This window comes from Cladophialophora psammophila (genome assembly GCF_000585535.1).
Source record: "Cladophialophora psammophila CBS 110553 chromosome Unknown aczJe-supercont1.12, whole genome shotgun sequence".
Classification (NCBI taxonomy): Eukaryota; Fungi; Ascomycota; class Eurotiomycetes; order Chaetothyriales; family Herpotrichiellaceae; genus Cladophialophora; species Cladophialophora psammophila.
Window position 1 is genome coordinate 864,225 of NW_006912933.1, and position 22,535 is coordinate 886,759.

The following is a 22,535-nucleotide window of genomic DNA, read 5'->3' on the forward strand; positions in this document are numbered from 1 at the left end:
CGGTCTCGGAAGCTCAAGCAGAAGTCCATAACTGCACCTCAGCGTGCCACCGGCCCAGAACGGACCAGATCCAGACCGGGAAAGTTGGGTCTTGGAGCCGTGGAAACATGGATGGCCAAAACCTGCAGCAGCACAAGCCCATCTATTGCGCGGGTGTCGTCGCACTTCAAAGTACAATCCATTTGCCAAGAGAATGGTGTGACTCTCCAGATTCTCTTCGCTATGTATTGAAGGGGAATCCATTCCCAATGCATTAGAATGATGAAACATGAACATGTGGTACCGCACGCCGTCCGTCGTGTTCCCCGCTCAAATAGCTGCATATCATGAACCTGGTACATTGCCGCAAACCTGGAAACGCGAACTTGATCTCTGCCTCGGTAGTTACACCCTTTTGTTTGCTGATTGCTTCAGCTCCATCTCTGTATTTTCGTGATGTTTGTGCTTCACGCGACACATGGACCGAATGCCCAGGACCGCCAGCCAAAAGTTCCCCTGAGGCTCATCCGGAGCGAGTTGATACAGCAGGTCACTCTCCCAGCTGATGTTGTTGTAAACATTCATGATGCAGACCACCGTGTTGAGAATCCAGACGATCAGAAAAATGATCCAGTACGCCTGACTGGAGGCTTTGTCGCGGAAGCGATATGCAACTGCCCAGGTAACCATACCGATCAGAGCAGTGGGCTGAGAAGTTAGCCAGTGGAGCCCGGAAGCGATGTTGCTTACTTACCGCACAGAGTCGTTGGAATCTACAAGCGAGGTTGAGATAGGCCATCCGGTCTGGGATGGTGTTGCGGGGGGCGGTCGCCATCATCCAGCAGGTTTGGAGGAATGCCATCCTATATCCATGCAAATCTATCAGACAACTCTGCAAACGATTTCCGCCCGCTGAGCGAGATCGTAGAAACTACTTACCAATGCATGGCAAGGAAAGGCGAGATAGTACCAATAAAGGCATGACTTTGTGCTCCAAACAGAGATCCTAGACATGCAGCAGCGATCTCCAGGCACCATGAGCAGATGGCCAGGAAGTAAAAGATGGTATATTCTTGGATGCGAGCCAGTGGGCCTCCAGTGCGGAAAGGCAAGGCTGGTGGCTCATCTTCACATGGATTCTCGATGGGTTTCGCCATGTCGAGAGAAGGAGGACTGGGATCCGAACGGCGTTGCCAAACGTGTTTGGTGCCGAACAAGGAAAAGAGGATCAGAGGAACAGATAAACAGAGGGCAAGACTCAGACGGTCTGCTAGATGAGTATTGCGCCTGTTGACAGCGGAAGCTTCTGCAAAGAGGTGAAGTATGAATTGATCCGCAGAGGCTGTACGGAGGACGTGACCAGGATGATGATGATGATGATGATGTTGATCCGTGGTGATCCGCCTTGCCGCCCCCAAACAAGGCAGAATAAGGCCAAGAGGAAGAAGCAATGGTCGTCCGTCAGAGCGGCGAGTTTTCGGTTAATCTTCGGATAAATAGACAGGCCGAGAGACCTTTTTGCCTTGCTGCCGCTTGGTTGCCGTCACCTTCACCTTCACCTTCACGATTCTTTTGTATCTTGTCGTCAACAGACTGCTCATTCACAGCGCAAATCACGCGCCCCGCGTCTTACGCATAATGACTGCTCCTCCCAAGACCTTCCCTATATGCGGCGTGGCATACGTCGGACAGATCGAGCATGAGTACATGCACAGCAAGAAACTGTCTGTTTGCGCAAACTGCCTGGCCCTTGGTTTCCAGAAGCCTCTGAGACGATGCAATGGCTGTTTGTTGGTTGACTACTGCTCCAAAGAGTAATTTTGTGCATAGACTCATAGTGGAATTGTTCTGACTCGTTGTTAGGTGTCAAAAAGCCCACTGGCGCAAGCACAAGTCATTTTGCCACATGGTTCAGGGCAAGGGAGATCCCAATGCCTATCTCTCGTCTTATAGCCATGATGAAGTCCTGCGGCTCATTGTCGATGCATACCGCCTAAGAGTCGAGACCGACCACCTATCCCGGGATGAGGACCACGGGATATATTACCCTGGGAAACCGATCGACGGCTTAGTCTGGGCCGAGGGTGACGGTAAGTAGAACTGCCTCAACCTTCAAGACCTTCTGCTCGTGTGAGTTACTGATCCTGGCGACCGTAGCCATTGATGACTTCCAACGATTCCTCGATTTGGCCGAAGGGTCGAAAATCTTACCGAAATGGTGGGCATTTGAAGACCGAATGCAGTGCCTCTCTTTAGCAATTGACAAAAATGACCCCGAGTCCATCTTCCACCCAATCAATCAGACTGAGCTTCCCCAACGGTATGGAGGTGATATGGCAATCCGGTTGGCGCTCGCTATTCTTGCCGAGATGTGCGTCGGTTACGATGGCAAGGGACCAGCTAAAGACGATACTTGGTTCCAGGAATTTCAGGAATTCCTGGACCTCCATCCAGAGGAACGAGCCCGTTTGATCAGAGGAAGTATCGAAATGGTGGACTCGGTGCTGAAAGAGCATGGAGAAGAGTTCGGACGAAAGCCGACATGACGCGCCGGGTCTGGAGTCCACGTCAAGCGGCGGGAAGTCCTGGCATTGATCCACACTTGGAGGTCAGTACAGAAGAGAAACTGAAATTGACTTCTTATATGTTAGGACCCGGCCCAAGCGATGGAACTGGCTCCGTGCCGACCACGCGAGGAGGTATTGAGCATGGTGGGCTGCTGGGGCCACTCTAAGGGAGACCAGTCAGACACAAGACGGGTCTCACTGTCAACCAGAAGCGCTAGGAGAACTCACGCCTGGCGAATATACTTGGAAGAAGTCTTGGGGAGGGAGATCGTCTGGCTAGTGAAAAGATGCATTTCGAGCTTCAGGTGAAATGCCCAGAGCAACCGAATACCAGCAAGACATCTCCAACGACTGGTTGATGGTAGGTCGACTGTGCATAATGCTGGAGCGACACTGACGGGGGGCACCGGAGGAGACGAAGTCAGAGGCTCTGATCGAAAATGGCACGCATTCATTGGTTCCAGCAGTGGCCTTGAGTGTTACATATATGTATGGTTCCTCGGGTTTGGCAGAGTGAGAGTGAGGGCGGCCTTGACTGATTCTTCCGTGCTCGCGGAAGGGCCGACTCAACTTTTCCCATCGACGCTTTGCGCCTGCCACTCGAGCCATCTCCGAAGCCGCCAATCTCAACCTTCATAATTGCGTTTCGCATCGGCGTCTGCGAGGCGGCATCATGGCAATGCTGGAAGTTGATACAATGGCAGGGACAGTCAAAATATCTGTTGCCGAGTATGAGTCGTTGGTGAGCACTTACTTCCTCGATCGTTTTGAGGGTCAAGCCCGCGCGCAGCCCTAACAACAATGTACAGGTCGACACAGCGCTCAAATTTCTTTCTTTGAGGCAGGCATTGCTTGCAGGAGGAGCCACAACGGAGACCGTGGACGTCTTGATCAGCGCCAATTTTCCACCGAAGCCTCCCAGCGAAGATACCAGTTCGGCCCGCGAAGATGGCTCGGGATCAGTGCCCATACCCGCCACGCGATCTTCCGTTCCTGGGGCTCATTCCACCAAATCCACAAACCCTGATCAAAATCTGCCTCATTTCGGTCCATTGATTCCGCATACACCTGATGATACTGATGAGGGTGACATGCCAGAGGAGCAGGCAGAAGTATCAAGGAACCGCCCTGTCAAACGGTCACTGACAATCACTGGACTCTCGCCCGTCACAACCCTCCATTCCGTCGCCCAGGTCCTCAAGGGTGGTGACATCTTTCAAATGCACGTTCGTTATCGAGATTGCTCGGCCCACGTGAGCTTCGTGGATCCGGCTGCAGCTCACAGCTTTCTTCGCCACGCGCAGACAAATGACATCTACGTTCAGGGGAAGAAGGTGAGCCTACACCAGCAACGGATTGGCATTGGAGGCTGCTAATAGCATCCAGGTGACCGTAGCATGGGATAACAACCGACAAAGTTGGATGCGACCGAGCCTTGCCAAATGCATCGAGTCACTCGGTGCAACTCGCAACCTCGTCATCCGCTACGTCGGACCAAACATGACCGCAGATAGCATTCGAGAAGATCTCAACCACATCCATGGCTTGGAAGTTGTCAACCTCTTCTTCGAGGACGACCATGCCTACATATCTCTGAACAGTATTCGGTCTGCTCTCACGGCCAGGAACTGCATGCTCTCGCGATTGAAGTATAAGCGGCTTAGGATTGCCTTCTATCCCGACGAGTGTGCTCAACCACTGCCATCCGCGAATGTTCACCCGTCGCAAAAGCTATCGGACATCAGGCCAGCCGGGATCTCGCTCCAAAATCGCTTCGAAGTGCTCGATGAATCCCAAGAGAGTTAGGAGTTGTCGGGCCGGGTCGACGGTTGAGGGTATTCACACAATAGGCTTGTTGATGGCAGGCAATGGGACAATGACATATGTTTGAGTGCTTTTTTTTTCCTCGGCTGATCCAAGCGAAGAGCCGCCGATGTGGCCCTGGAGCGTTTAGCGACAGCGACTATCAACCAGCACCAATGACAGGGGTATCGGAAGCGCTGAGGTAAAATGAACGCTGACAGCTTAACGCCGTCAATATGGCGAGCGACTTGTGCTTGTACATTAGTGCTCTTGATAGTCAATCATGGGTTGACTCTGCCCAATGTGAATTCAGGATTGTGTAATGCATGGTTTCCGGTTTGTTGCAAGTCTCATGGCTGTATCTACTTTCGTTTTCATCTCTCATGGCTATACCCATAGTGCCAATCCTCCCCTTTCAGGTCCTCCCTTATCTTATAGTTCTCCTCAGCCACATCGACCGTCCTCATGTCACATTCCACAACCTTTATTCCTGGCTCTCCGTCCTCAAATGATCCTGGAACTTTCCCAACAAGGGGCAATACCACTTGACTTAACCCGGCGCAGCCCTCTGACTTCGGACCGCCCACATTGACGAAGATGATTGCGCAGGTATTTTCAAAGGATCTTGTAATAAGGGCGGAGCTCAGAAACTGAATATCCACATCGGGTCCATACGCCCTCGCTTCAGGGGTCAGATCGTCTCTCGTCCAGAAGGTAGGGATGATGATCAGGCGTGCCCCCTGGCGGACCAAGGCCCGACAGGATTCAGGGAACGCTAGGTCCCAGCAGATCACGATGCCAAGGGGGCCGAGCGGAGTCTCTATCACAGAGTGAGGGTTTGGTTGAGGAGGCGGACCTTCTTCAGCTGAGAGATGATGCTGGGTAGCCTTAACGGAGGCCGGGCCTGATGTCAGGACTGTACGCTCGGGGATCCATAAGTTGGCTTTTGTGTAGCTTCCCAACAGCTCGCCCGTGTAGGAGATGAAAGGGGCGATGTTGAGGAGGAGAGGCGGCTTTATCGACTCGGGAGATGTTCCGTTGCTATTTGCAGGAGGCGGCGACTTTGGATCAATGGTGACGATAGTCCCCGGAACAATATTGATCTTCAGCTCTCGAGCAAGGGCCTGGTACTTGGTCACGTATTGATAGGCTGTTTGGGCCAGGAGGGCGAACTGTGGGTCATCTGGGACCCACGATGTTAAGTGGTACTCGGGAAGCACTGCGAGCGAGGCTCCTTGTGCGGCGGCATCGCGGATATAAGCTGATGCTGCAGAAAAGTTGTACTCTGGGTCAAGAGGCTGGTTTGTCGATGTGAGCACTTCCAAAAAGCACATGTTGAGAATTGCTGTTGATAAGAAGAGGACCATACCTTGGGATGGAGCTGGATCAACCCCACTTTGAATTTCTGCGAAAATGTTTCATAGGATGCCGCCATGGCGATTTGTCTTCAATCCAAGAATCTGGTCGAAGAAACCAATTCAGTGTGTTATATTGTGACTGCACGACAGCAGGTTGGAGGGTTGACGAGGCTTCCGGCTGAGGTTGCTGTTAGAACGTCATCCAGGCAAGGCTGCGCTAATCCCGATGTAGATTTTGAACTGAGCCCACACATCTTTCTCAATTCTCCAACCCTCGAGCGCCACTAAATTTTCCTTCTACCGATCACAATAATATTGGAGCAGGTGTTGTCACGCGAGTACTGTGCATGGGTCGCTCATTCTCCGTAACTCTCCCACCTGTAACCCTCCGGTCCGCCTGAATCGAACTTCCCTCATCTTCGAAGAATTCTACTTTCTGCCACAATGTCCTACACAAACGGCAATGCCTTCCCTGATGAAGATGTGGAGGAAGAGACCCTCGTGGCAGACTACCAAGAGCAGGTCAACAACTATGATGATGAGGGCGCAGACTTGGAGCGCGGAGATTCGGTCATCAGTGGTGGTCCGGCGGATCTACGAGCGCAACTGGAAGCCGCCGCGGCTCCTTTGGAGTTCCAAGCAAGTCTGGAAACCAAGTGAGTTGCCCAGAATGCGTCTATTGCAGCGAGCATCGTTGGCATCGTTGGAATATGTCGCTGTTAACGGGCGCGAGACTAATAATGCATGCGCAGATTCCAGAGCTACGACAACTACTGCTCGCTGTTCCACTACATCCTCAACTCTGACGGTCCCGTAGAAATCGAGACACCCTCCTACTACTGGGCATGGGACGTGATCGATGAATTTATCTACCAATTCGAGTCCTTCTGCCGCTATCGCAACCGAGTCGCCCGCACCGCACCCAATGAAGAAGAAGCACAAATCCTGCGAGAAAACCCTAACACATGGGGCTGCTATAGTGTTCTTAACGTCCTGTACTCCTTGATCCAACGCTCGCAAATTAATGAACAGCTTGCCGCCACGAAGCGAGGCGAAGATCCCATGGCTGTAGCAGGGGAGTATGGCTCTCGCCCACTTTACCGCATGCTGGGATACTTCTCCATCATCGGTCTCTTGCGAGTTCACTGCCTTCTCGGAGACTTCAGTCTCGCTCTGAAGACCCTAGATGACATCGAAATGAACAAAAAAGCCATGTTCGCCCGTGTCATGGCTGCCCATCTGAACACATATTATTATGTTGGCTTCTCCTACATGATGCTGCGTCGCTATGCGGACGCCGTACGCATGTTCAGCCACATCCTGGTCTACGTCTCCCGCACCAAGAATTTCCAGAAGGGCCCCAATCAAGGACAGTTTGACGCCATCGCCAAAAAGACCGAACAAATGTACGCCCTCATCGCCATCTGCGTGGCCTTTGCGCCCACCCGGTTGGACGACTCCATCCATACAACACTCCGCGAAAAATATGGCGAGAAGTTCGCAAAACTGCAGCGTGGCGGAACAGAGAGCCTGCCAATCTTCAAGGAATTGTTCCAATCCGCTTGTCCGAAATTCATCACCCCAACACCGCCGGATTTCGATAATCCTTCGCTAAACATCGACCCGGTCGATCACCACACTGAGATCTTCATGGACGAAGTCCGCAATACTCTCTTCAACCCCTTGATCAAGTCATATCTGAAACTATACACGACAATGAGCATTCAAAAGCTCGCCGGCTTCTTGGAGGTCGAGCCCGAAAAGCTCCGCAGTTGGCTACTAGTGAACAAGCAGCGAAGTTGTCGGCAGATTCGCTGGACTGAAGGAGGGTTGCTGGAAGGGGAAATTGTGGGTGTCCTGGGCAACGGAAGCTCCGAGGGGCTGGATTATGCCATCGAGGGCGATTTGATCCATATCAGTGAGGCGAAGCAGGGGAGACGGCTGGTGGACTGGTACTTGAGGAATTTGGCCAGGTCCTACTAAGCCAGGAGAACGGTGGAAATGGGACTATTGAGCCAAAGATGGTGAGAACGGGACACGAATTTTTCCAATGCAGGGAAAAAGAGAACGGAAGCCCTCAAGGGCTGATCCTAAGTCGTGCGTATACCCGAAGCATGAGAGTAATCCGGTACGGAAGATGCCAAAGTCATGTCATGAACGAACGGAAGGCACAAAAAAGGACACCAAACGAGCAGGCCTTGCGAGCCTTTCGGAACAACGTTGGCTGTGCACGACGCGTCGCTCCCCCTCCTCCAATTCGATGGCCACATCAGAGGCTCGGCAGTTGTGGATGTAAAGGTTTTGGGTTGAGAATGCGCGATGAGACACGCGAGAAGCAGGCGGTCCATACAAACAACGCGGCATTCGTCGCTCGCTGAATCCGCCAGGCAAAAACCAAGTTACATTTATACGAACAATCGGAATGTCGACTGGCGGGTGAAAAAAGTAACAGACTCTCTGTATCGTCGGGTTCTGTCTACATAGAAGGCAAGAGAAGAAATGCCCGAATTTGATTTGATTCCCGTGGACTTTTGATTTGGTCTGTGGATTTTATTTCGAAGCTTTTCCATTTTTTTAATTGCTTTTTTTGCACTTTGGCCCGCCCTGGTGCAGTTACTCCGTGTTAAATTATACAAGCCGCATGAATAGATGGAATGCATCAATCGTCCCGCATGTCATCGTCGTCCCCAAAGCCATCTTCCTCCACGCTGGTGTCTCTGTCTCCGTCTCTATCCCGTGTATCCGCATATCCATTCGCGGGAGAAGGTGTAGTCCTATCATCGGCCCGATCTTTGTGAGGTACTCCGTTCATACTGATGTCCGCCTTCTCCCCATCCTCAACCTCGGCCATACTAACGTCCTGCGCCCCTTCGTGCAACTCGCCTTGCTCCTGCAAGATCATATCTGCATGTTCCGCTTCTTCCTCCACCTGCGCTTGCCGGGTCAACTCTTCAAACTCATCTTTGAAGGAGGCGTCAAAATCTCCCCTAAATTCGGCGCGAGAGCGTCTTTCTTTCGCATTGGGCTCTTTGAAGAGCACCATGACTTGGTCAGGAATGTTGTCTTCCACGTTGCTGTTACGAGTTTTAGAGAGATTACCCCTATCAGCTCTCATTTTCACTCGTTCGAGGATCGGATAGTAATATGCAGTGGTACCTTGCTTGCGGAAACGGGAGTGGCGGGGAAGCTGTTTGGCATCGACTAGTGACAATGCCATAATGCGGTGAGGGTCGACTGTGTCTTGGGTGGCTTTTGGATAAACACGAACACGTTCAAAGGGTAAACGCAATGAGCCGTCAGCGGATTCTTCAAGAAGAGGTTCCATCAAGGCGGGGTCATCCTTTCGAGGATTTGAATCGTCAAAGAGCTGGCGGATGCGGGAGGTCGAGCCAGGTTGTTTAGGGACGGAGAGAGACCATGTGTATGGCTCAGGCCCAGGATCGGCGAATCTTTCAGGGTCTTTATCAAAGGCCTCTTTTGCTGCCTGCCAAGCTGGCATCAATGATGCGTTCTCCGAGGCCATCAGTAAGCCGACGTCGATACGATCATCTCTTCGGCCTTTGAATGGAGGTAATGGTGGCTTGTCGAACTTAAGAGCTTGCCAATTTGAGGCCATGTCTGTGCCGGTCTCGAGATCAGGGATTATGGGGTAAAATTCGACAGGCTTGAGCCTGGGATTATCAGGATGGACAGGATTTCTCCAGGCATCCCGGTCCTGGGAAGTAATAGGATTTGCTTTGGCTGCTGGAGGATTGAATGGGATACTGTCTGGGTAGGCAAGGTCGAAGCCCTTTTGAATCTGTCGCTTGATGTTTTCTGGGTCGTCTCGGGTAACAGGCACTGGCGGTGCCTTGTACACTTGAGGCTTCTGAGTCCGAGCGCTTGATCGCATGAATGCATCATTTGCTCGAGCCATTTGCGAAGATGTCATGTATTGTGTCTTGCGCAAAAACGAGACGTTGTTCTTTGCGCCCTGGCTCTTCAGCTGATCCAGCGACATCAGCAACGCTTGGTCGGCAGGATCCAGCACAGGTTGGACCTCAGGAGCCATGATTGCGCTTTCGTCGCCTAGAAAGTAGCCTGGGACACCGATCATATCTATAGGCATGCCACCTTCAGCGTCAACTTCAATATTTGGTTCTTCTCGTTTTGCCAGGCCCGACGCGTAACTTGTGGTGAGGTATTGAGCCAAGCCGCCGGTGTCAATATCTAGGACTGTAAACGTGTATCAGCATGGGCAAACCAACCTTGGGGGACATCGGGCACTGACACTTTGGAGACATGGGAGGCGGAGGCAAATCATTTCGATATCGTATCGAAACGACCATGTCCTGCTTGAAGCCCTTTGTTTCGGCCATCTTGACTGGCGTCTTTGTAGGTCGAGCGCCACGGCAGGGTGATACTGGGGGATGGGGACGCGAGCCCGCGGGTTGAGATGGCGCGGAGTAGGTTGTAGCCTTATGAGTAGATTGGCATATTTGTGAATGCGAGGACTGCAGGAGACAGACACTGCGTGCTCGGTTGTTTTGTTTTTCAAGTGAAGTCGGTACCAACTACGTGCTACGAGGAACAAATCTCCAAATCGCGCTGGGGAAAGTTGCGGACCGCAGCCAAAGCGAATAACTTCAAAAGACAGTCTTTTCAGGTGCATTGCAAGGCTGGATATGATGTCAACGGAGTTAATACGTGTCAGACCGTGCCACTTTTTAAATGCGGCTTCTTCTCGCTGCGGAGCTTGGTCTTGGTCTGGTTCATGATTCTCATCCGATCTTCCCTGCCAACTTCACCCTTCTCTCCACTAGGATCGTCTACCTCTGTCACTTCGGAAACCCTTGCCTTTCGTTCAGGCTTCGGTTTCACGCAACAAATAATGGGTTGGTTTTGGGCGGACGTACCGAAAAAGAGCGTCCCTGCTGAGTCGTCGCAGTCCCCGGCTGCTCCTCCGGTATACATACCCTTTCACCTCTCCACGTACGATGACTTGAAGGACTAACTCGCTCAAGTCGGGATGCCCTATGCATAGATCAGACACAGGAAACTCCACGCCGTTCCCGCCACGGCTCAATCAATCGACATCGACGCCCTCTTCATGCCCGGTCAAGTCTCCAAACCACCCGCTGAGACATCAAACGTCGGAATCATCGAGCCAAACTCAATCTTCTGAGGAAAAGCCTTTGCAATCCTCCTCTTCGACTCTCTCCAGACTTAACCCTCTGAACTACATGCCTTCCCTTTCCAACAGCCGGCCAGCCGATTCCCCCCAATCAGTAAATTTGCCGCTTGACCGGGAACTGTCTTCCATTCCTCGGAGTGATGCAGAGTCAAATTGGGAATATCCCTCCCCACAGCAAATGTACAATGCGATGCTTCGCAAGGGCTACACCGACACTCCCGCTGAACACGTCGAGGCAATGGTTGCCGTGCACAACTTCTTGAACGAGGGAGCGTGGGCAGAGATAGAGGAGTGGGAAGGGATCTTCTCCGGAGGGCTATGGAAAGGCTGGGAGACTTGTTCACGCGGTGAACAAGCCATCACTTTAGATCGGGCGAGGCAGGAATACGCCGCTCACCGACGATTAGCCCTCGGATTAACCCCGGACCCCCAGGAAGACGAGTCCAAACCAAAACTAATTCGCTTCCAAGGGCGCCCTCAAGAACCTTCGCCCAAAGCCCGAATCTTGCAAATGTTAGGCAAGGTCTTCCCAAACCATTTCTCTCAAGAACCTCCCTTCGACCGACACGACTGGTACATCTCCCGAAAACTCCCCAATGGGTCAACAAAGGAAGTCCGCTACGTTATAGACTATTACGGAGGCGGTGTCGAACAGGAAACGGGGCAGCCTGTCTTCTACTTGGACATTCGACCTGCACTGGACACGCCGACGGCGGCAGTGGAGAGAGCCATGAGGTGGGGAGGGGACGTGTGGCATCGAGCATCTGGAGGAGCGGCCAGGGAGGCTGCCACACGAACCAAAGAAAAGGAAAATGGATCATGACTTTAATGGCCGGGATGGATTGCCATGATTGAAGTGACACGAAGTACACGCGCATTTTGACATGTTTGAGATTGGTTTCTACTGGTGCTACCAGGGGGCATATTCTGCCGTGATCGGAATTGAAATTCCACGGCAAGAGCGCGCTCTGATGATTTCGATCGCACCCATTCTGGGAGGGCGCGTTTTGCGCTTTCTGAACGTTTGGCTTTGCACAAGCTTGTATCTGGAGCTTCTGATTCAGTGTCGGGCCCGTGTTCCAAATAGGGCTTTGAACCCTCTCCTCCCCTCTATAGCATAGTGATGTAATAATGTCCTGTAGACTAGATTATACATGAATGACGGCCATTGTCCATACATGTCTGTCCACGGTCTTCTGTATAACGAACTCGGTCTGGTTTCCGATCCTAGTTTTTCCTGCTCCTGGGGTTATAATAAACATGGCGACGACGTCACACCGGCGATCAGATAGCCTGTAAATGGCCGAAAGGGCAATGCACTGGATGACACATGAGAATCTGCCGGTGATAGAAATTCATGAGAGAAATCAAGGGCGCCGGGCGCGTTCCATCCCAATCCATGCGGTCCAAGGGGCTTTTCGCCAGATCTCACACTGCTCGATGCGGGTGGCCTCTCAGCCCATCGAGCCCGGGGTCCAGGGTCATTGAAGGTCGTGGTGAGGCTGGTGAGTGGAGTTCTGAACCTTGCAAACGTCGGCCCAGATGCCCTGCCATATCGAAGACTGCAGCCGCGGCATATACAGGAGCCCGTACATGACCTGTTCGACCTCTTCCCAGGTCAGGAGACGAAGATCCCGAGCAACCTGCGCCAGGAACTCCGTGAAGAAGCGCTGCTCCGGTTGTTTCAGCGAGTTTTGCACGAAGACGAAGAGGACCCAGCAGATGATCTTTTGTTCTTCCGCGTCTTCGGATCGTTTCCAATGGAGCCACTTCTCAAACGCCCCTTTCTGGTGGTGTGTTAGAGCTCTCCCGAGCCCGGTAGGAGCCATAATTGTGTGAGGAGCAATCGAGAGCATGCCCAGGGCTGCAAGACGGATTATGCCTTCCAGTGCTGGTATTTCTGGCTCGTTTTCGTTATTTCGAGGAAATATATCTGTTTCATAGGGATATGCTAGCAGATCAAATTCCAGCTCTGTTGCTTTCTTCCGCAAGCTCAGGTTCTCTGCGGGCGACGGGCCTCGGGGAACCACACTATGCATTTCACAAAGACGGCAAATATCGCTGGCTGTAGTGAGCAGCAGTTTCAATCGCTGGCTCATTTGCTGCAGCTGCGTGAAATCCTGTCCCAGGCGAGTCATGTCAGTTCCAAGATGTTGAGCAGCACAGAACAAAACCTCTTCAGGTAAGGGTTCGCGCGTGAAAAGCAGCGGGAGGACAGGGCGCACAAGTAGTCCAACCGAGACTTTCACATTTGACAGCGGTAGCCACATCATTGTTTCGTCTGAAAGGGTCATCTGTGAAGTTATCCGCTCGAGGATTTTCAGATGTATTCTGGCCTCTGCGAAGTTGCCCACAACTGTAGCGGTCGAGATAAGGCCAAAGCAGGCCTCAACCATCTGGTTATCTACGTTTGCACGCTGGTCGAACGCGCGGCGAACGGCCACCATTGCTTCATTCTTAACTCTGATATAGTCTGGATCGAAGATAAGGTCATCATGATTGGTATTGGATGGCGCCAGGTCTTCATGTCGACCATAAAAGACTGCTCTATGGGCTGCAGTCGTCGCCATGAAGCCTAGAAACGTTGCAGGGTTCGATGTCTTGCTGTTCAAAACCATTTTTTGTCGAGCAAACTTGTCATGAGCTTGTTTCGTCTCGACACAGAAGGTCAGTGGAAGCATAACATCAAAGCCTATATTCACTGTCAGGGCTTTGTGGTCGATGCGGCCCGTAAAACACACTCACAATACTGCAGCAGACTCTCCGAGGTATGATGTGGTAATCCGTTGGTTGGTAAGGTATCGAATGGATCAAATGCATGTGCAGATGGGGATATATTGAGGCGCGGAGACGGCAGAGGAGGCTGGGTCGGCCGAAAAATATCGCTTCTAGCAACGATGACTGGGCTGTTGGCATTGTATTCGGTTGAATCATTGCTCAGGGACGGTTCAGAGTGAGTGGACTCGCTTCGCGGGTTTTGCTGACTCCCATCTTTGGGACGGGTACGCCCAGTTGACCTCTTTTTGCCTTGTGCTAACTCCACCTGACGGACGCGTTGCATGACATGTGAGCGGATAGCATGACGCTGCTCTCTGTTGCTGATTCGTCTGTGAGACAACGAAACTAGATCCTCAGCTTGATGCACAAAGGTGAAATTGATATTAGGAGAAGGGACTTGAGGGTCTGGTGGCTGAGAGCCATCAGCCGTGTCTGGCACTGCGGCGGTATCGCGGTTAGCTATATGCATGAGTGTCGACATTCGAGCCTGAATGTAGATATATTCACACCTGTACCACGCGAGCCACGGCGCATTCTCCCAGGTCCATCAGTTCAGAGGAAGCAATGATTCATCAAACAAGTCTATAGCTTGTAGGATGCAGCCATGCAGCCACGAAATGTCACGTCAGTTTAAAAGCTGAGTTCACACAAAAGCCATCGCATGCTGACGCGGACATCCAGGGCGAGAGGAGTGCGAAACCGTTGAAGGATCCTCAAGGATCGCTTGCAAAGTTATAGAAGCAGATATATGCCTGGCTATGGCCGGCCATGTGCAATCCAACCGGGGATCCACGATCCGTACCCTTTGGACGAAATAGACCTCGGAAGATGCCAGAGTAAAATCGTCGCACGAGGTTAATCAACGACAGAAAGCTTGGAGGGAGCCGATAGGGGTGGTGGAGCTCACTGAAACTCAGAAATAAGTAAGCAGGAACAGAGCCGACTTCTTCAGGCTTGTCTTTGCAGACCGCTGGGTGTGTGCTATCATCTGGGATCTGGAGTCGTCGACCTGGGTGGAACTCCTCGGTGCATTGCTGCTTCCGAACGGGAAGGTGAGAGCTTCTTCAGGCTAGTCAGCGACCGGGGAATGCGACTTGGCGAAGGTTGTCGGTTGGTAAGGCAGCTATAGTAGTTAGTTAATCAGAATTGGGACAGACTGGCGATCAGTCGCTGAACGAAAGCTTGCAGCCACTCCATCTTACGTACCCGGTAGACAGAGACGTTGATACTCATCGCTGCGACTTTGCTTTGCAACGGGCAGATTGCGTCCTGCAGGTGTGGATAGACGAAGTTGAATATGTTTCGTGTCTGGCAGGACGGCGGCCAACGTCGGTGAAGTGACCCGGGTGGTTCCGGGAGGCGCACCGAGTGTCACTGTTCTTTGTTATGGTTTCAGTGTTGTGGACAGCAGTCGACAGGTCTCCTCTTCACGAGTCGGTCAGCTATCGGGTCGACTCCGTCCTCTTGACCCATAGTTCGTATTCGCTGGATGTCCGGTGGAGTCCGGCAGTTTGATTGGGGCTTTTAGCCTGTGTAACAGTGGCTGGGTACTCTATCCGATTGATCAAGTAAGCGGCGGTGATATGAAGAATAACGGCAATTGCCGTATGAGAGCTGGCCATGGTCTATTCAGTCTATCGAATGTCGTGATAGACGCCTTAGCCGCTGCCGGGAGTCATGTTCCTAGCTTCCTCTTGCTATCGGTATACGCCAGCTCTTGTCATTCGCTTTGTCATTCCTGGGGGTCCTCCGGAGGATGCTGAGACTGCGAGGTCGTCGGAGAATTTCTGAATTCGCTTTTGGTGTGACATGCGTCAACAGCGGATCTTGACGGCATTGGCTCCAGTTTCCCTCTTTCTTTTCTTTTGTAGCCACCGTAGCTGCGGCGGGCTCGCTGTGCTGGGCAAGCTGGGCAAGCTGGGTCGCTGGCAAATGTTGGGGATGATGATGTCTTGCCGAAATATTGCCATCGGCCTTGGCACTCGCCTTGAGTAACGAAAATCTTAAGTAATCGCAATGGTCCTGGACATATTTTTCGCCGCCGCCGACGCCCAGGACAAACCCCTGCAGTGTCATAGGTAATAGGGGGTGTGTTTGTGTGTCCGTGATTTCTGGGTATGTGCTCCATCCCTGTATCATGTATCATAACACACCTTGTTCTTCGCCGAAAATCCTTGCTAGCATGAAATACACAACAATGCCGCCCGCTATGATCCACATCTTATTTCGCCAGATCCAACCCTGTCCTGCGTCCCTTGCAGCCTGGCCACCCTGAACCACGACTCCGACACCGGTGCTTCCTCCCAGTATCCGTCGCAAGGCTCTCGTCTCTGGCGAGCAATTGATCTCTTCGCCTTCTTCGTCGGGGAGCATCCGACCGGTGACCGGGTCAATACGATGCTCTTTCATCCATATCCAGTTCTCCTTGTCCTCATCGGGGAATTCTACCCTGAACTTTGCTCCTCCGTCTCCTGCTTTGATGTTGCCAATGCCCTTTGTGGTCGGCTGGACGCCGGGAACCGGCTTTGAGGCTGATCCGCCACCAGTGGAGTTCCACCACCTTGATCTTGCTGCGTGCCACTTCCGCTCTGCCACTGTTCCTCCAATACTACCAGCAGTCATCTCTTCGCTGTTCATAAATGACATGAGCCCTATGAGTATGGTCGACACTGACCATGCGGGATTGAATAGTTGGGGGTGATAATCGGAAATGCTCAAGCAAAGTCTCGTGGAAGGTTGGAACCGGCCTGATGGAGTATGCATTCGGCTGTTTTTTTCGTTAGCCATCCAGACACTTCTATTAGGAATGGCAAAGCTTCGGCTAGGGATGCATCCTATGGCCCACGGTCTCGGGAAAGACTTACATGGCGGGAGGTGCGAAAGGATAGTCGGAAGGGAAAATGAGAGTTCCCTGCCTTCCTGTTAGTATCCACCATGATTGGGTTCAGTGAAATCGCCTTCTTCGGACAGTTTCCTAGCGACGACTGTAACTCACATGGTATTGTCCGCCTTCTGTGGTTTTGCAAAGCGAGAGTGAGAAGCCCGATCCGATTAAATTGAGGCATTTGGAAAACCTACCATACGGTGTGTTTGGAGCCCCGGTCAGAATATAATGCCATTCCAGTATATTGTTCTCGCTCGGGTGTGCTTGTATGAATGGAGGTGGAGAACGCTGAATTGCCTCATATTCCCGGATGAGTCTTTTGTGGGCGGCTTTCGTTGCCATCTTCGCGGGGAGAAATCGTAGGGTGGGGTGGGTGGATCTTGGATGGAAGGTGAACAAATGGAAGGTCTAAAAATCAATCTGAGAAATGGCACAACACATGACGAAAGGAGAATCACCGTCTTGTGTGGATAAAACTGCGAGACTGCGAGAAGGGGAGTTGTCACGACGAAGACACGCGAGCATGCGCAGTCAGAAGCTGTGGTTGAGCGGGCTTGCAACCTTGCTACCTCATCGCGACCGAAGCAGAGCAAAGCAGGGCAAGTCTGCCGAGGACTAATCGACGTCCGCAGCTGCGCAGCATGTGGGCCTGCAAGATGCATTTTCGCAGCACAGCTCTCGCATTTACGGTGCCCTTCTCCCCTGGGATCTACACCACCAGCTACAATCGAAGTCCGCCAGCTGGCTGAGCTCAATGGCAACCTCGGGCCCTAATGAGTCGGAGGAAAGCATTTTTCACCTGTTAAAAAAGGCCGATACAAAGGAGCTGGAATCTCGAGAAAAGGCTATCAATGACCGGTTACATCGCACATTTCAGCTCGGGCAGCAGCGACTTGCAGAGCTAATTGACCAAAACTCAACTCTGCCCACTACTGTGTCGTCAGTGACAGTCCTCGGAACCCAAAACACAAGACACGGTTTCCTTGGGGCTGTGGTGAATCCTCTATTGAGCGCCAACCGCGACCGACCATATACTCAATCCGAGCTTATACACGAAGTCGCAAGGACCGCCGAGAAGCTCAGGAAGTTTGGTATTGTCATATCCCTGTTCGCGTGGTAGCATTGTCTCATTGTGATACAGGCATCTATCACGATCCCGTCTCTGTCTACTTAGACAAGCCTTCCAAGACTGACCCGACAACCACGCCAACCGATGTTGCCATATTCTACTCCGTGAAAGAGAAAAGCCGGATATTCGCAAAGACTGGAACGGACCTTGGCAATGCGGAAGGGTCAGCATACGCCAATGTGCAATGGAGGAATGTATTGGGCGGCGCAGAAACTCTTGACGTAAATGCGTCCATCGGCACGCGCACACGCTCATCGTACCAAGCTACGTTCGATACTCCCGTGCTGAGTAATCCCGATCTCCGGTTTCAGGTCGGCGGATTGCAGAGTGCGACTCAGAAAATCTTTGCCAGCCATGAAGAAGTGCTGAAGGGAGGCTGGACTAAGTTACGATGGCTGACTTCAGCGGGATCTTTTCATGAAATAGGATACAACGGTTTTTGGCGACAAGTGGCGGGGCTCGCAGAAAATGCTTCACAAACCGTCAGGCACGAGGCAGGCGACTCTTTCAAGAGCAGCATTTCACACTCGTGGATGACCGATCGAAGAGACAACTCCATGCTACCCACCCGGGGTTATTATGCCAAAACAACGGCAGAGCTAGCAGGATGGGGACCACTACAAGGTGATGTGGCATTCCTAAAAAGTGAATTGGAGACCCAATCGGCATTATCGATACCAGTGCCGGGTATAAAGGGCGACAGTGGCGTGAGCTTCACCGCTGGATTTCGTGCAGGCCTCCTTTACCCTTTAACCTTAGGATCGAAGCAGAACCCGGAAATGTCGCGGATTAATGACCGGTTTCAGCTGGGTGGTCCTACAGATGTTCGAGGCTTCAGATTATCGGGGTTGGGGCCCCATGACGGTCTAGATGCGGTGGGCGGTGACGTCTACGCAGCTGGGAGCGCGAATCTCCTTTTCCCTCTCCCCAAGGTTGGAAAGGATAAGCCTCTCCGATTCCAGGCCTTCATCAACGGTGGAAGGCTATTGGCAATAAGAAATCCAGAAAAGGAGGGTCCGATGACAAGCCAAGAAGCCAAGCAAAGTGTTGCAGATGCTTTCTCAGAGATGGGAAATGGGCTACCGACAATGTCAGCCGGTATAGGGCTCGTTTACGCCCATCCTGTGGCTCGATTTGAGCTCAACTTTTCATTACCGTTAGTTGTCCGGAAGCAGGAAGAGGCCAGGAAGGGGGTGTCTTTCGGCATCGGCATCAATTTCCTGTAGTAACAGCGTTAGACAAAAACTGTACATAGTAACAGCGTGGCCGATAATGACTCGTGGAAATCACATATTCCTGAGACGAAACAAGGCTGAGCAGGGCTGAGAGGAAAGGCCAACTGGCAAAAGAGAGGTTCGGTCGGCACCAGCCAGTCAGAACGTCTCCGCCGCGGAGTTTGGTTCTTGAGGGCCACCTTGGAGCCACATCGAACACGTCTGCAAACTTGTACCTCATTGAAGGCAAAATTAATCTTATTCTCACTTGCATTCTATGTACGACTCACACATATCGTTCCGCAACTCGTAGATGAGTTGTCTGCCAGTTGCAGCTCCCCCTTCCCACCGTTCTTAATCGGCTCCGCGAGCAAAGACCCCTACAAATCTACGGAACCTGCTCACAACCCACTCGACGGCCTGAGCGGCCCAAAGAAACCATGTCCTACTACAACCAACCCTACGGCCCTGGCGCGGGAGGGGGCAGCGCAGCATCGAACCTCCAATTCTACCCTTCTTCCTACTCAAACGTCTCCGGCCACACGACGCCCTCACAAGCCTCTTACGGTGGGTATGGCGGCACAAGTAATACGGCAAGCGCATATCCGGGATATGGCGCAGGCTCCTCCGGAGGATTTGGAGGTGGGCCTGGAATTCAGGGTGTTAGTGGCCGTATGGGAGATTCTGGAGGGCTGAGGACGGGCTGGCTCGCGGCATTTGGGACAGAGGGATATGAAGGAGAGCCGGGGTTGATGGAGGAGCTGGGCGTAAACTTTGGGCATATTAAGACAAAGGTAAGGGCCCTCACATGGCCGCTGCCTGGCAATAATTGAGCTGACGCCGGGGGCACACAGACACTCACAGTCCTAAACCCATGGACGCGCCCATCACCTCATATTATGGACGACAGTGATCTCTATGGGGGCCTGTTATTCCTGATTCTTTATGGAACCTTCCTTGCCCTCTCAGGGAAATTCTTCTACGGCTATATCTACGGCATTGCACTGTTTGGATCTATAGCTCTACACTGGATGTTCGCGCTCATGACACCACCCATCGACCCCAATGATTCAGATCAGATGGCTCAGGCACAACGAGATCATGGTCAAGGGCCTGGCGGACACCCTCATGGAGGCCATTTCTCTAGCACCCTCACGTATTCGCGAAGCGCAAGCGTTTTGGGGTACTGCTTCCTTCCGCTCGTCTTCACCTCGCTGTTCGGGGTGCTCCTGCCCATGGACACGGGCATGGGATATGTTCTGACGGCGATGGCGGTTGGCTGGTGCACATTTAGCAGTTCCGGAATGTTTGTCAGTGTGGGAAGAATGAAGGGCATGAGAGGATTGGTGGCATATCCATTGGCACTGTTCTACTCAGGGTTTGGGATTATGGGTATCTTTTCGAGTCGGGGGAGTGGCATGCTGGAAGGCAAAGTGCTTTGACGATACGCACTGGTTTTGTGAAAAGAAATGATGTTTGAACCCAAGAGCCGGACTGTCCAAACCGTGCTACAGGTGCTCGGCAACCCAGGTCCAGGTCCAGCCCTTGATTCATCGCGCTATTCTGGGCACGGATATCGAGGCGACCGATGATGAGTCTACAAGATTTGTCTGTCGTTGATGAGTGACCGGCCTTCAAAACGGCATAGCAACAGTTCGAGGAACGCGAGCTTCCGGTGCAATGTGAGGCAGATGACGTACACTACACCGTGAAGCGCATGTCAATTGAGTAGGACGCGGGAGCTCATAGACTGCTCAAAAACCGAAAGAGTATAGGATCCGAAAACTCGTATCATAGAGTTGATAGATGCCGTGTTGCTTATTTCGAAGCCAGAGCAAGACGCAAGCAGCTCGAAAGTTCTTTCCGGGAGTGGCATGGGCGACGGACATCACCGCGGCATCTATGTTTGTCTTCCCCAATCTTTGGTGTCTTCTTCTTTCCTTTTTATAGCTGAGAAGTGAGACCCATGAACCCCGACACTTGCTGGCACCAGTCCAGGTGGACGTATTACATCTTGCAATCATGGAGATCTACGGTATGCTAGGTGAGAAATTGGGAACAATAGGTAAGGCTGAGAAGATGGCTGGGGACAAGGCTGAAGAAGCGGATCTCCCCCAATGGAAGAAGGATTTTTTGCAGAAACCCTCCATCTCAGTACGGAAAGGCATTGCTTGGGTAAGTCTCCATTCTCCGGGCGAGAGTGGACAAGACCCTGTGGCTCGAAGCTATGAAATTTTCAATGCAACGTAAAAAGAGCAAAATCGGGGTGGATTTGCGGCATTCTACCAAACTCGGGACTGGGCCCACGAGAACTGCCTTCTTCTGACCTCGTGACAATCTGGACAGGGCTACACTCCTCCCTATGAAGACACGGATACGCTTGTCCTGTCATCTGCACAGTCCTTGTTCGTCGACATCAGATTTCCAAGGAAGCGACAGTTATCAAAGCCAATAACATCGGACCCTTCATTCTGGGCGTTCTCTGGAACTTCCCACATGACATTTGCCCCCTTTACTGGTGATACGACTACGATGCCTTACTCAGCGCACTGCGTGTGGAAGCACGAGATCGACTCAAAGGGGCCAGGCATCACGGACGAAGGGGATTTATTTTTGCTTCCTAACGGCGACTGCATGGAAGTGGGGATGATGCAAAACCCGCAGACTGGCAAGATTGAAATGTACAAGGAATATTGGACAGGGCCACCAACCCGAGTGACACCAACAAGTGCTACAATGGATTCCCGCACACCCTGTGTCGCTGCGACGACACAAGCCAAACCGGATGATCAGGAGGTCCAGGGCTCTTCACCGCAAGAGAGCGGAGTCATCATTCGTATAGGGGATTATTGTCAAGGCATCATGCGTCAGCGCACAGGAGAATCCGGTTCGCCTGAAGGAAATGCTGTTCTAGTTGAAAGATGGACTCGCAGTCTCGTCGAAGCTGATCTCAAGGCAATCAATACCGGTACTTCGGAAGAACACGACCATGCAGCAAGTTGGGTTCAGGACTGGCGCAGTAACACGCCCTGTGACAACGGAGTTTTCATGCCATGTATGTGGTTATGCGACGGAAATAGGAAGCTCAGAGATGAGATCATGGTCAAGGGCGTCACCTGGAGAGTTGTGGAAGTAGTGCCTGAGAAAGCGGCAAATGAGGAGACTTGAGCTCTGAACGCAGATCTGAGCGAGCCACGAGAGTCATGGCAAGACACACGAAACATCAGAAGCACTGCTCTGGTGTCAGATATTTCGATTTTCAGAACATCTACAGCCATGACCGATATCCAGCACTCTCAAGCAAGCCAAAAAGAAACCGTGGATACAAAGTCAACCCGGCTATCTTTCCCTTTGCTTTCTTGGGACGTGCCGCAACCATAAGACTATAGTATTTGGACTCTGTGCCCACAGGTGGCCGTGTGAAGGATCGGCAATGCCGCGGCAAAAGGCTCGAGGGTACATACTGCGTACATAGCTTAGCTGGTCGCTGGGTACATACTGTACAATCTCGCGGTCTGATACGCGCAAGTACGCGGAAAGATTGCGTTCCAAGCGAGAATTGATAAACTATGCCAAGCATGGAGCTGAAGCTCGCTAGCGTGCCGAGGATGAGCCGGTGGACCAATCATCATCATGTCTTGGATTCTGCC

The 22,535-nt window shown here is 52.1% G+C and overlaps 12 protein-coding genes across 12 annotated transcripts; 7 read left to right on the forward strand and 5 right to left on the reverse strand.

The window, feature by feature from the left end:
* Positions 1-384: 384 nt before the first annotated feature.
* On the reverse strand, positions 385-1,136 carry A1O5_07991 (uncharacterized protein; the record flags this gene model as incomplete). Its single annotated transcript, XM_007748576.1, has 3 exons — positions 385-687; positions 734-842; positions 919-1,136. The coding sequence occupies 3 exons, from the start codon at positions 1,134-1,136 to the stop codon at positions 385-387; spliced, it is 630 nt and encodes a 209-aa protein (XP_007746766.1).
* Positions 1,137-1,885: 749 nt separating this feature from the next.
* Positions 1,886-2,525, forward strand: A1O5_07992 (uncharacterized protein; the record flags this gene model as incomplete). Its single annotated transcript, XM_007748577.1, has 2 exons — positions 1,886-2,069; positions 2,137-2,525. 2 exons carry the CDS (start codon positions 1,886-1,888, stop codon positions 2,523-2,525), a joined length of 573 nt encoding a protein of 190 aa, XP_007746767.1.
* A 694-nt stretch (positions 2,526-3,219) lies between these two features.
* Positions 3,220-4,352, forward strand: A1O5_07993 (uncharacterized protein; the record flags this gene model as incomplete). The annotated part of the gene is made up of 3 exons (XM_007748578.1): positions 3,220-3,288; positions 3,356-3,880; positions 3,933-4,352. The coding sequence occupies 3 exons, from the start codon at positions 3,220-3,222 to the stop codon at positions 4,350-4,352; spliced, it is 1,014 nt and encodes a 337-aa protein (XP_007746768.1).
* Positions 4,353-4,723: 371 nt separating this feature from the next.
* Positions 4,724-5,683, reverse strand: A1O5_07994 (uncharacterized protein; the record flags this gene model as incomplete). Its single annotated transcript, XM_007748579.1, has 1 exon — positions 4,724-5,683. One exon carries the CDS (start codon positions 5,681-5,683, stop codon positions 4,724-4,726), a length of 960 nt encoding a protein of 319 aa, XP_007746769.1.
* A 468-nt stretch (positions 5,684-6,151) lies between these two features.
* A1O5_07995 (eukaryotic translation initiation factor 3 subunit L) lies at positions 6,152-7,690 on the forward strand (the record flags this gene model as incomplete). The annotated part of the gene is made up of 2 exons (XM_007748580.1): positions 6,152-6,363; positions 6,460-7,690. The coding sequence occupies 2 exons, from the start codon at positions 6,152-6,154 to the stop codon at positions 7,688-7,690; spliced, it is 1,443 nt and encodes a 480-aa protein (XP_007746770.1).
* Positions 7,691-8,366: 676 nt separating this feature from the next.
* A1O5_07996 (uncharacterized protein) lies at positions 8,367-10,065 on the reverse strand (the record flags this gene model as incomplete). Its single annotated transcript, XM_007748581.1, has 2 exons — positions 8,367-9,922; positions 9,978-10,065. 2 exons carry the CDS (start codon positions 10,063-10,065, stop codon positions 8,367-8,369), a joined length of 1,644 nt encoding a protein of 547 aa, XP_007746771.1.
* A 512-nt stretch (positions 10,066-10,577) lies between these two features.
* A1O5_07997 (cytochrome c heme-lyase) lies at positions 10,578-11,703 on the forward strand (the record flags this gene model as incomplete). The annotated part of the gene is made up of 2 exons (XM_007748582.1): positions 10,578-10,652; positions 10,711-11,703. The coding sequence occupies 2 exons, from the start codon at positions 10,578-10,580 to the stop codon at positions 11,701-11,703; spliced, it is 1,068 nt and encodes a 355-aa protein (XP_007746772.1).
* A 658-nt stretch (positions 11,704-12,361) lies between these two features.
* A1O5_07998 (uncharacterized protein) lies at positions 12,362-13,561 on the reverse strand (the record flags this gene model as incomplete). The annotated part of the gene is made up of 1 exon (XM_007748583.1): positions 12,362-13,561. The coding sequence occupies one exon, from the start codon at positions 13,559-13,561 to the stop codon at positions 12,362-12,364; it is 1,200 nt and encodes a 399-aa protein (XP_007746773.1).
* Positions 13,562-15,800: 2,239 nt separating this feature from the next.
* Positions 15,801-16,884, reverse strand: A1O5_07999 (ubiquitin-conjugating enzyme E2 J2; the record flags this gene model as incomplete). The annotated part of the gene is made up of 4 exons (XM_007748584.1): positions 15,801-16,425; positions 16,523-16,569; positions 16,654-16,670; positions 16,737-16,884. The coding sequence occupies 4 exons, from the start codon at positions 16,882-16,884 to the stop codon at positions 15,801-15,803; spliced, it is 837 nt and encodes a 278-aa protein (XP_007746774.1).
* Positions 16,885-17,296: 412 nt separating this feature from the next.
* Positions 17,297-18,897, forward strand: A1O5_08000 (uncharacterized protein; the record flags this gene model as incomplete). The annotated part of the gene is made up of 2 exons (XM_007748585.1): positions 17,297-17,633; positions 17,684-18,897. The coding sequence occupies 2 exons, from the start codon at positions 17,297-17,299 to the stop codon at positions 18,895-18,897; spliced, it is 1,551 nt and encodes a 516-aa protein (XP_007746775.1).
* A 428-nt stretch (positions 18,898-19,325) lies between these two features.
* Positions 19,326-20,327, forward strand: A1O5_08001 (uncharacterized protein; the record flags this gene model as incomplete). Its single annotated transcript, XM_007748586.1, has 2 exons — positions 19,326-19,679; positions 19,740-20,327. The coding sequence occupies 2 exons, from the start codon at positions 19,326-19,328 to the stop codon at positions 20,325-20,327; spliced, it is 942 nt and encodes a 313-aa protein (XP_007746776.1).
* Positions 20,328-20,907: 580 nt separating this feature from the next.
* A1O5_08002 (uncharacterized protein) lies at positions 20,908-22,053 on the forward strand (the record flags this gene model as incomplete). The annotated part of the gene is made up of 2 exons (XM_007748587.1): positions 20,908-21,060; positions 21,232-22,053. The coding sequence occupies 2 exons, from the start codon at positions 20,908-20,910 to the stop codon at positions 22,051-22,053; spliced, it is 975 nt and encodes a 324-aa protein (XP_007746777.1).
* Positions 22,054-22,535: the final 482 nt, after the last annotated feature.